The 12,110-nt window shown below is 42.7% G+C and overlaps 1 protein-coding gene across 2 annotated transcripts in view; it reads right to left on the bottom strand.

Moving 5' to 3' along the window:
- The window catches only part of LOC124790026 (heparanase-like), a 312,355-nt gene that overhangs the window by 149,623 nt on the left and 150,622 nt on the right, over window positions 1-12,110 (bottom strand). For both annotated transcript variants that reach the window (XM_047257580.1, XM_047257581.1), the window contains exon 5: window positions 1,785-1,918. In XM_047257580.1, the coding sequence (XP_047113536.1) occupies window positions 1,785-1,918 (134 nt within the window). The remainder of the gene's footprint in view (window positions 1-1,784; window positions 1,919-12,110) is intronic.

Below are 12,110 nucleotides of genomic sequence, written 5' to 3'. Positions count from 1 at the left end.
CACTGCTTCCGGGATTCAGGAGGTGCAGCTGACCCAAATCAAATCGACCCAGTTGATTAACAATGAAGGCCGGTGTGCTGGCCAGACTGGTTGTGTTTTTTAGACCATTTCCGACATCTGACAACGTAAATACTGGGCTGGCAGCCATGCACAAACATTTTCAAAATGTTTTACATGGAATAAAACTAGTTGCAGGCAGCAGGGATACACATATTTCATTCCATGGAGGGCGGTGGTGATAGGAAGGCCATTCAGCCATCTTCTGGCCCTAACACTACCACATACAGATTAAGATGCTGACCTCATGAAGTTACGAGATAAGGCCAGGAAGAAAAGATGAACAAGAAGAAAAGCAGACAACCTGTAAATATGAAGAAATAGTGAAGAACTAGGTGACAAGCAGATAGATATGGTGGATACTTCAAAATACCTGGGCTTAATACTGACACAAACTAGACTGGTCAAATGATATCCTGGATCTGTGCAAAAGATTGTGTTCTGCACCTTTGGTTTTATAAATTGTTAGCTCTTATAGAAATATGGTAATTATTAAATAAATTTAGGGTGATTATTCTCATGCCATTACGGCACATGGAACCACATTTTGAGACAACCAACCACTGGCTAGAAAAGTGTTATATGTACAGAAAAGAGCCACGAATTTTTTTAATGAACTTAAATCCTCCTCATCCACTGTACAACATATATTCTCCCCTGTGTGTTTCACAAAGGAAAAAGACCCCTTTCAGACCTAATAGTCTGTATCATAGTCATGACACTAGAAGAAAAGATGACATCTACTGAGAGCATACAAACCTTAGTACGACACAGAAGAGGGTCCATTTGAGTGATAAAGATTTTTATCAACCTCCATTCACAAATTAATGTTTAGTGGATGGTGAGCTCTTCAAGTTAATGCAGTTCCTATTGCAAAGATCACTTTACACTGTAGAAGAGTTCGAGGAACACAATATATACCATCCATGTACCTGTAACACTCAGATACATTCCCAGATTCATATGTGGGTGACTGTTTATTTACTGTTGTAAATATTTTAAATATTTTTCTTTTTCTACAACAGAACCTATGCTGTAGGTACCTTAATATCAAATTGATAACTACTGCTTACACAATACTGCAGAATGTAACCACAATAAACTCGTAAAATAGACACTTATTAGTGACGAAGTCACAACGTGGATCACCAAACAAAAAACTAAATAAAACAAAACCAGTAATAAAAGGTGAATTAAACCACATCATGACAATGTCATGGTAAAGTGTATAATTAATTCCAGTAACCCTTTCCAAACCTGAAAGTCTCAAGGCTATGGAGCATATGGTTTCATTTTTAATTGCCACACTTGTACATTTGATTGTATTAAAATCTCCTGTATTTCTCTGATAGTACTGGAGAGCTATAATACTATTCTCAAAAATAGGATATTTTAAAGCTCCCACTTTTTAAGTGGCTCATCTGAGTTTATTATTTTAGTATCACATTTGTCTTCAGTACCTATCTAATTAATTCATTATTTTTGTGCTGTATCTCAGTTATCTGAAAGTTATTTGTCTTAGATGCTTAGAAAGAGAGATTAAGTTCCAGAAATCCCTGTAACAAAATACTGTTATAGTACACCTGTGATCTCTGGTGACAGACTGCATTTTCTCCTGCCAAGTGAAAAGTGTTTATTTCCCCTTTAGACTTACAGCAGCAGCAAACTTTTTTATCCAATGTATTAATATAACTAATTTGTAAAAGTATGCTGTCTGGTTTACTTACTTAACCATAGTGGTAAACTATTGTCCACAGTATGTACAGCCAAATTCATTACGTTGATTTCATCCTCAAGTTGATCTAGCACACTTGTGTTAAGAAAGTCGCTCAGCTTTGCAGTTCTACCATTCACATAATACCTAAATGATGAAACATACAATTACAAATATGTATGCCTCATTAACATAACTAATTTATTTTGAAGATGATAAAAAAAAGACAATAAATGACTCTTCAAAAATAATCATTCACTGTTATACTTATTTAAGGGAGACAGGGCTACATGACTATAATTACAACTTTTTACAAGAAATCCAGTTAGATACATGTGGTATTATTCCATTTTCCTGTTTGCACTTGAGGAACATCATTACTGAAGTTTTGTGTACTGCCCAGCTCTTTTATTGTTCATTTCCCATGAGCAGTATTTAAATTATTTCTGTTAACCTCTTATTTTAAGGTACTACTATCCTCTGAAGATCCTTTTATATGTAACATGCAGACAAGCCCACAAAAGTTTTATCTTTCCATATAAAAAGTCACATGAAACCCTCTGGCAGGCAGTTTGAGCAATGTTACTATAACTATAGTTGTTTTCTTAGAATGATCAACTGTCTGGACGTTGTCAGTTGTGTGTTTATATCCTTTTGCATTTCAAAAGGAAGAAAGGAAAGTAAGTCAGGGCTTAATGTCCAGATCACAAAGAGATTGATGCAGATGGAGCACAAGTTCGTATTGGAGGTCATTCTCTTCGAAATACCTCATTAAGTGAGCTCAGAATATGTTCTAAGATTCTACAACAAATCCATGTCAAGGATATTGGACAGTAGTTTTGTGGATCACTTCTACTATCCCCTCTTGTAAATGGGAGTGACCTTTACTTTCTTCCAACTACAGGCCAGGCCTCAATCTCCGCTAATTTCAATTTGCTGCCGCTCATACCTCACCTGTCTTTCAACAACATCTTTGCCTCTGTACTTCCGCCTCGACTGACATCTCTACCCAAACTCTTTGCCTTTACAAATGTCTGCTTGTGTCTGTGTATGTGCAGATGGATGTGTGTGTTTGTGCGAGTGTATACCTGTCCTTTTTTCCCCCTAAGGTAAGTCTTTCCGCTCCCGGGATTGGAACGACTCCTTACCCTCTCCCTTAAAACCCACATCCTTTCGTCTTTCCCTCTCCTTCCCTCTTCCCTGATGAGGCAACAGTTTGTTGCAAAAGCTTGAATTTCGTGTGTGTGTTTGTGTTTGTTTGTGTGTCTATCGACCTGCCAGCACTTTCGTTCGGTAAGTCACATCATCTGTGTTTTTAGATATGTTTTAGTTTTCTGTTATACTTGGGTAATCATTGTTGCCATAACTGTGTCTGTAGGTCAATTCGTAGTTTGTAGTAGCGGATATCTCATGTACCACTGTCACTTCTCCCATTTTCTGTTCCAATCAGCAATAGTGTGTCAGAATAATACCTGTTGGAAGCCTCCATGTGAGTTCGAATCTGTCTAATTTAACCATTTTTTCCTCAGATATATGTAGCAGGACGCAATAAGTTGGTTGACACTTCCAGGGACACACAAATTTGTAATTTTAACAGTAAACCACAGTCATACACAATGCCTCTCTTGCAGCATATGCCACAAGAGTTGTATGAGCCTCTCTTTCATGCTTTTGATCTTACTAACCAGACCTGTTCTGTGAAATGTTCTGATCTTCTCTACCAGTTCTGCTTCATAATGGTCCCAGACAGAGAGACATTACTCTATTATTGGACTAATGAGGGTTCTGTATGGTCCAAGTGGACTACACTTCTTGAGGATACTTTCAATTAATCTCACTCTGACAGGTGCCTTTCCTATCGTTAGTTGTATGTGGTTGTTTCACTTTAAATTGCTCGGTACACATACTTCCATATATTTAATACATGTGACTTTTTCCAGTTATAGTTTGGCATATGTGAAATCTAACAGTAACAGGAATCTCTCTCTGCTAATTCCTGCACCAAGTAATGATCTTCTGATGTATTCCTGCTTCTCTATGTACAACTGATTATCTGTCAACAATCTCCAATCTCAAGGAGCTTTGACAATATCCACTAGGTCATGTATATTATTTCCTGCCGCTATGTGATGTTCAGTTGAGTGAGACTCAATCTTTATCCTCCTTTCAAATGTAAGTCCAGTGTCTTATCTACTGTACACAATCACCCAGCTTGTGTGTAGAGAATGATTAAAGAGCTCAGTTGTTGGACCTGACAGCTCAGTTTACTGATTGGATTCCTATCTTCAACAAGGAAAATACTACAGTTCCAACAGCTAAAAATCACATAAAACTGATTTTAAAATACACAAATGTGTCTTTTCTACAACACACCAAAATCATTTATCTATAAAACTCTGCATTTGTGTGAAATCAATATTTAAAGGTTAACAAGTTTACAGACTACTGAAGCACAAGTTGCTGACGAAACAATATTTTGCAATATATGATAATAACTAGGATATTCACAAGTGATGCAAAGTGATGTACTATTTGGCAAAAGCCATAACTTTTGTTTGAAACAAAATATGTTAACACATGCAATACTTAAAAGACACATGTACCCCAAAGTATAAGTTCATGCATTATGTGAGCACTTCCTTTATTTCTCCCTCTACACTACAAGCTATTCCATTATGCTGTGTTTAAATCTCTTAAACGACACTCAACATTTTCACTTCGATGTGAATAAGAGAAGAATGTATGAACAGACAACTACTACACTCCTGGAAATGGAAAACAGAACACATTGACACCGGTGTGTCAGACCCACCATACTTACTCCGGACACTGCGAGAGGGCTGTACAAGCAATGATCACATGCACGGCACAGCGGACACACCAGGAACCGCGGTGTTGGCCGTCGAATGGCGCTAGCTGCGCAGCATTTGTGCACCGCCGCCCTCAGTGTCAGCCAGTTTGCCGTGGCATACGGAGCTCCATCGCAGTCTTTAACACTGGTAGCATGCCGCGACAGCGTGGACGTGAACCGTATGTGCAGTTGACGGACTTTGAGCGAGGGCATATAGTGGGCATGCGGGAGGCCGGGTGGACGTACTGCCGAATTGCTCAACATGTGGGGCGTGAGGTCTCCACAGTACATCGATGTTGTCGCCAGTGGTCGGCGGAAGGTGCATGTGCCCGTCGACCTGGGACCGGACCACAGCGACGCACGGATGCACGCCAAGACCGTAGGATCCTACGCAGTGCCGTAGGGGACCGCACCGCCACTTCCCAGCAAATTAGGGACACTGTTGCTCCTGGGGTATCGGCGAGGACCATTCGCAACCGTCTCCATGAAGCTGAGCTACGGTCCCGCACACCGTTAGGCCGTCTTCCGCTCACGCCCCAACATCGTGCAGCCCGCCTCCAGTGGTGTCGCGGCAGGCGTGAATGGAGGGACGAATGGAGATGTGTCGTCTTCAGCGATGAGAGTCGCTTCTGCCTTGGTGCCAATGATGGTCGTATGCGTGTTTGGCGCCGTGCAGGTGAGCGCCACAATCAGGACTGCATACGACCGAGGCACACAGGGCCAACACCCGGCATCATGGTGTGGGGAGCGATCTCCTACACTGGCCGTACACCACTGGTGATCGTCGAGGGGACACTGAATAGTGCACGGTACATCCAAACCGTCGTCGAACCCATCGTTCTACCATTCCTAGACCGGCAAGGGAACTTGCTGTTCCAACAGGACAATGCACGTCCGCATGTATCCTGTGCCACCCAACGTGCTCTAGAAGGTGTAAGTCAACTACCCTGGCCAGCAAGATCTCCGGATCTGTCCCCCATTGAGCATGTTTGGGACTGGATGAAGCGTCGTCTCACGCGGTCTGCACGTCCAGCACGAACGCTGGTCCAACTGAGGTGCCAGGTGGAAATGGCATGGCAAGCCGTTCCACAGGACTACATCCAGCATCTCTACGATCGTCTCCATGGGAGAATAGCAGCCTGCATTGTTGCGAAAGGTGGATATACACTGTACTAGTGCCGACATTGTGCATGCTCTGTTGCCTGTGTCTATGTGCCTGTGGTTCTGTCAGTGTGATCATGTGATGTATCTGACCCCAGGAATGAGTCAATAAAGTTTCTCCTTCCTGGGACAATGAATTCACGGTGTTCTTATTTCAATTTCCAGGAGTGTATTTGGAAAATATGATTGTGTAATAGGTGAGTTAACATAGGCTATATGGTTTCAAGCACATGCTTAGCCAGATGACTCTTGTGAATCTGCTAGTCATAACTATCTGTTACACAGCATTGTTTCATCAGTGACTTGTACTTCTGTACATTAGTTAACCTTCAAACATTAATTGCATGCAAATGAAGTGTCTTAAGATAAATGACCTAGAGAGACAGTAGAACAGGCATCTTTGTACATTAAAGTTATTTTTGTTCAGTTTTAGCCATCCTAGCTGGGCTACTTTACTTGTCAGAATTCACGTGACTTTCCCTGTATGGAAGAGGAGGAGGTGGTGGTTAAGACACCATGTAATTGTAAAATAAAACCAAAGGAACTATGCCAATACGTTTGATGCGTGATTTGTATATAAAGTAATCAAGATGATAGCATAATGTTGCTATCCATGAATGTAATAGGTTTGTACTTGGTTGTAGTAACAAGTTAACATTCTAGAAACTTTCAATGCGACTATCAATCCACTTGCATAACATGATGATATGTACTGCTAATAAATAACAAAAGGAATAAAGGTAACCATTCACTATATAGTCAAAGCATTAAATGGTCAGCAAGTGCATAAATGAGACTGAAAATACTGCTGAGCTTAGGGAAATGTCCTCCTTCAGAATCTATTAACACAAAATAATCACAAGTACAGTGTCCCAACTGAAATTTTTATGAGCCATGTGTTTCTAGCACAAGCTGAAGTTAGTGATAACTATTCCACACTATGAAGATTTGTTTCTAATTCAGGCATGCCATGGGAAAAAAAAGAGAGAAAGAAAGAAAGACTGTCGTGAAACTCCAGCAAAATAAGCATAACAGTAAGAATGATCAGAAAACAGTTGATCTTGATTAACATCAATGTGGCGTCGATAGGTCACACAGGCCACGTAAAGCATGATCTTTGAACTCTTAACTGCTCGGACGAGCTGCCATGTTAATGTTCCACTCAGCCTTTGTACCTTGTACAGTGTACACGTGTATCTTTCTTTCTGCTGAAATATATGTATGTATAGACATTATGGGAACAGTTTCTTGCGTATACATTTATCTGTATTCCTGTTCCCCATATTGGTGACCCCGAAGTTTCTATGTTTTCTGCAACTTCCGCGCCAGTCATGTGGAATCAATAGGTTTTACGTTCGATGCCACGGCTGCCTCACCCAACATTCTATAAGAGGATTTGGAGGCTCAGCTGCTACTACTACCAGGCCACTCCAATCCCCTGTCAATGGTTGTTTCGCTGCAAACGGACAGTGATTCATGATCTCCAATGAAGTTAACCTCAAACTTTGCAGCGTTACAACGGCTGAGTGTTACACCATTACCTCAAACAATGGACTCAGTTTTCGTGTCACCGGACTGTGCACGCCACCATGTGAAAGGTGAAGTGGACGATTTCCAGAATCTTGTAACGATCAATTCCTTGTGTAGTGTTCAAAAGGACCCAATATCGCACACGTGCTTTGATCTTCTACGCACCGCAATGTCGGTTACACTAGTGCTCTGTGCAACGCCGCCCTTCGTGCAAAATGCACAAGCGGTCGACTGCTATCAAGCTATGCCAGTTTTGCCTTCTTCACAATTTAATAACGGACATTTTTATACATCAAGTTTGATAGGCTCAACCACCAGATCTGTCACCCAGTTTCTCGACCACGTGGGTTCGAGAACACCTGACGGCGCTTCGCGATCCAGGAACCTTGTACCACGACAATGTGACCGCCAGTAGGTTTCACCAGTGATTTATGAGTACCAAACCACCTCCCCCCCCCCCCCCCACTCGCTCCTTCCGCAGTAGTCTGCACCTGTCGTGCCGGCCTTCCGCATCATTTCTGAGGTGGACAAGTTAAGTACTGTGCCTATAACCTCCGGTCCAATTTATGGGCCTACCTCAGGTGGCACTTACGCATTCGTTCCCACGGTACCGACCATGCCAGCTGCATCTCGCTTCCGTGACTCATCAGGGACATTGCATACCAGCTGTTGTTTGGGATGTGTTTGCTAGTAACACGCCCACGCCAGTAGTGCCGGGTTACAGGACAGCCTATCCTACCACGGGACAGCAGCACTTCCACCAAGATACACCGAAGCCAGCCTTGTCCCCGGCCCCCTGATCGTCTGCCGAAGGAAGCTACCTCCTTTACACGAGGACAACCCCATTTCATGGTTCGCACTTGTGGAGCACCTTTCCGAGTTACATCAGGTGACTGACGACAACTCTAAATTTCTATGTCTCGTCATGCACCTCCATGATCACTCAGATTTAATTTGTGACCTCCTTTCACCACCGCCGCTGCCAAAATAAGAGTTTGCCAAGAACACCATATTGGACTGACTCGCCAGCTCGCCACAGGAATTAATAATCAAGATCCAGTACGAGGAACAACTGGGGGCCGCACTCCGTCACAACTCTGGTGCCGCCTTTGGCTACTTGTGAGTGAACACACAATGCCAGACATTACCCTGTGGGCGGTATGGTCTGCCAAGTTACCTACCGATCTGCAGACACACCTGCTACTGCACTCCTTCGATTCTATCGGCTCTTGCCTTCGCATCACAGATCAGCTGTATCCACTACTGCGATGAAAACGACCAGCACACCTCTCACCGCTGGTTGGCACTACGCTGCCTGTTTACCGGCCGTCTGCGGGCAGAGGCAGGGCTCGTTCTGCCTCCACACCATCTACACCACCGGGCAGTACTCATTTGCTCTCTCCTCTTTCCGAGCACTCCAGAATCACACACGCACCATATGTCCCAGTTTACATTCTGGAACAGATCAATGAGGACAAACCACCTACGTTGTCACAATCACCACCACTGCCACATCTGGCTCATCCGTACTGTTGGTACCACTAGATTTTCGGCGATGAGGCCAAGAAGTGCAGATTACCTTGCCAGCACCCAAACGCCAACCACAGGATCCAAAAGACATTGAGTACTGCAGGGAACTCCACAGGTGTCCCCAAACATTGCACTCCAGCCACTCGTCCTCTCAGCTGAGTGGTCATTTATACGTGACCGACATTTTGTTGCGGCTTGTTTTCCTAGTCAACACAGGCACTGACGTTCTATCATACCCACATCAGTGGCTCCTCATGTTTTTTTACCGACGAAATCGCTTCTACGCGTTCTCAATGAATCAACATTACAAACTGTCGCTCTGCTAAAGTTATGGTGCATCTATCTCCTTCTCTACGTTTCCTGTAGACTTTTTACATCGCTGACATTGATGAACCAATCGCCGACGTTGATGAACCAATTCTCAGTATGGGTTTCTTGTCCCATTACAAACTCTCCCTGAACATAGTCCAAGGGTCAGTGCTACACCACCCTTCTGACACTCAGATACTGTGCTCAGGCATTTATGCTCATCATTCTGTTTCTGTCGCGACATGTGATTTGGTTCAAGAGTGCTCCACTCTCGCAGACAAAATTATGAACAGTGTCACTAATCTACTGTCAGAGACTTACACAGCAGCGCAAATCCGTCGGCAAAACGACGAGTTGCAACAACACATTGCTGACACTTTCGACGAGCTCACTGCGGCTCATACCTCGCTGCCGCAACTGCAGTCCACAATTCCTTCACCTGATCAAACTTCATCAGCAGACACCAGCATGGACACTCATCAGGTTAGTTCAAAAACATTCACTGCATGTGACAATTCGTGTTCAGTGATCTCTGCACCTGCCACACCCCCCGTACGTTCAGTGCCATGTGATTCAAACAGTGCTTCTAATGACAGTCGCGCACGCGAAGTGAACACGCCCACCGTGCAGACAGCCGCTCCAAGTGTTGGTTAACATTCCCCTCCCTCGTGCACCAACCACGTGATTTGGTGGCCATCACCATTCCCTGCGCGACGCCAATGCCTCTCTTGCCCGCGCTGGTTACTCAAGGCAAAGCTAACAACAGACGTCACTGCACGCCCCAATCCGCTCCGTGCTGCGCGCGCAGCCGACCTCTCCAAGCAAGCGTACGCTGCCCTCACATAATAGGCATATGACTTTCATGCTGCCTTTTCCCACTCGCGCTAACGGCTACGCCTCATCGCATCCCACTTGTCCCAAAACTTCAAGTCAGGACATTACTCAGCCTTGTGTGCAGTTCTCAGTCTCTTTTGTCACTGACAGAACAACACACAAGATAATTACCACTGCCGATCCTCCTATTAGGCAGAAGGCTAGACGCCTCACCCATTAAGTTGCACGCGGCACGGCTGCAAATTAATGAACTTCTGGAGGCAGGCATTCTACAGCCATTGGACAGCAATTGGTCTTCACCGATTCACCTTGTCACCAAACACGATGGTTCTTTTTGAATGTGTGGTAATTACAGATGCTTAAATGCTCTTACCGTCATGGACAACTACCCAGTGCCGAACAAAAATGATTTCATCCATATGTTATCGGGTGCCACAATCTTCAGTGTGATTCATTGTAAACATGTCTCTCACCAGATTCCCATAGCGTCGGAAGACATTCCAAAGACTGCTATCATCACACCACTTGGTTTGTTCCAATACAGCTTCATGCCATTCGGTTTAAAGAATGTGGCACAAACGTAGCAATGTTTCATTGACTCAATCTTAAGACAGTTAGAGTTCTGCTTTGCGTACCTGGATGACATCTTCATTTTCAGCAAGTCAACTGAGGACCATGAAGATAATTTATCCCAGGTCTTCCAGACCTGGAACTCCAATGGTGTCAAGATCAACAAAGATAAATTCCAATTATGCCAGTCTTCTGTGACATTTTTGGGTTACACCGTCTCCGCAGAGATTGTGGCATTGATAGGTCACATTGACATGTAAAGCATGATCTTTGAACTGTGTACACGTGTATATCTCTTTGTGCTGAAATATATGTATGTATAGACATTACGGGAACAGTTTGTTGCGTATACAGTTATCTGTATTCCCGTTTCCCATACCACCATTCATTTGATTTTTGTAATTGGATTTGAGACTAGGAAAGTTTACACAAATATGATGTCAAAACACCTTTCTCATAATTCATAGAAAAACATGAAAAAAAGTGGGTTTTAGCCTTATGGGACAGATTGAAAAGAGCTCTCATTTTCTGGAATATTTCATTTCTGATGATAAATCATGAGTTGCCTAGTAAAACTCAAAAACTTACATCTTGGTCAGGAATAGTCATGACAGACATCAGCTTAGAAATTTAGCTATCACAAAAATCAAATGCTGGCTGACTGAGTGGTTTTATGGCCAGAGAATTAGCTACAAGGAATTCACATTTCAAGGTCACATGGTAAACTAGCATTTTTACCACAATGTACTCTAGTTTTTGAAAAATGGCCATTCAAACAAACTGAAGCATTGAAACTTCCTGGCAGATTAAAACTGCATGCCAGACCGAGACTCGAACTCAGGACCTTTGCCTTACATGGGCAAGTGCTCTACTGGAAACTGAAGCATTGTGCATAAGTGGTTGCTTCAGCATAACACTGTACCTCATCACACTATGCTCTTTTGTGAGAAAAACATTGTCTTGGTTCTACAGCTCAGTTAGCTCCAGACCTTAGGTTTTGTGACTTTCTTCTGTTCCCAAAACTGAAAACTCACCTGACAGGAAATGATTTCTTTCATTTATTTATATTTCTTCCACTGGTTCTCTTTGTTAATGATGCAATTTTATATAATATGGCATAGTTTATTCAGAGGATCATAAAGGGAAAAAATCAAAATGAAAATAATGCACAGTGAAATGCCTAAATGGGAAAAAAAAATGTAAATGCTATTATTAACCTTTATACAGACGCAACATGCAGTTTTTTGTTGATACCCACAATAAGTAATTGGTGTGATACATTCTACTGAAATGGTTACAGGAATATATCATGCAAAAATAAAACACTTTTATTTAAAAGAGTAAATTGTGGCCTAGGCACATGTGGACTATTCACCAGCACTCAAGACCATTTATTAATGGACAAATTAATTTGAATATTGTTGTATGGGTGCTAAGCACTTGGTATGCTTTGAGTGCCTATTTAAGAGTTATTCTGAAGAAGTAATTGATGAAATTCATGCTATAATGATAGGAGCCTATGCCATTAAGATTTATGTGATTGTTGAGATGATA

This window comes from Schistocerca piceifrons, chromosome 3 (assembly GCF_021461385.2).
Source record: "Schistocerca piceifrons isolate TAMUIC-IGC-003096 chromosome 3, iqSchPice1.1, whole genome shotgun sequence".
NCBI lineage: Eukaryota > Metazoa > Arthropoda > Insecta > Orthoptera > Acrididae > Schistocerca > Schistocerca piceifrons.
The sequence above is the reverse complement of the archived record's forward strand: the minus strand, read 5'-3'. Positions and strand labels throughout refer to the sequence as shown.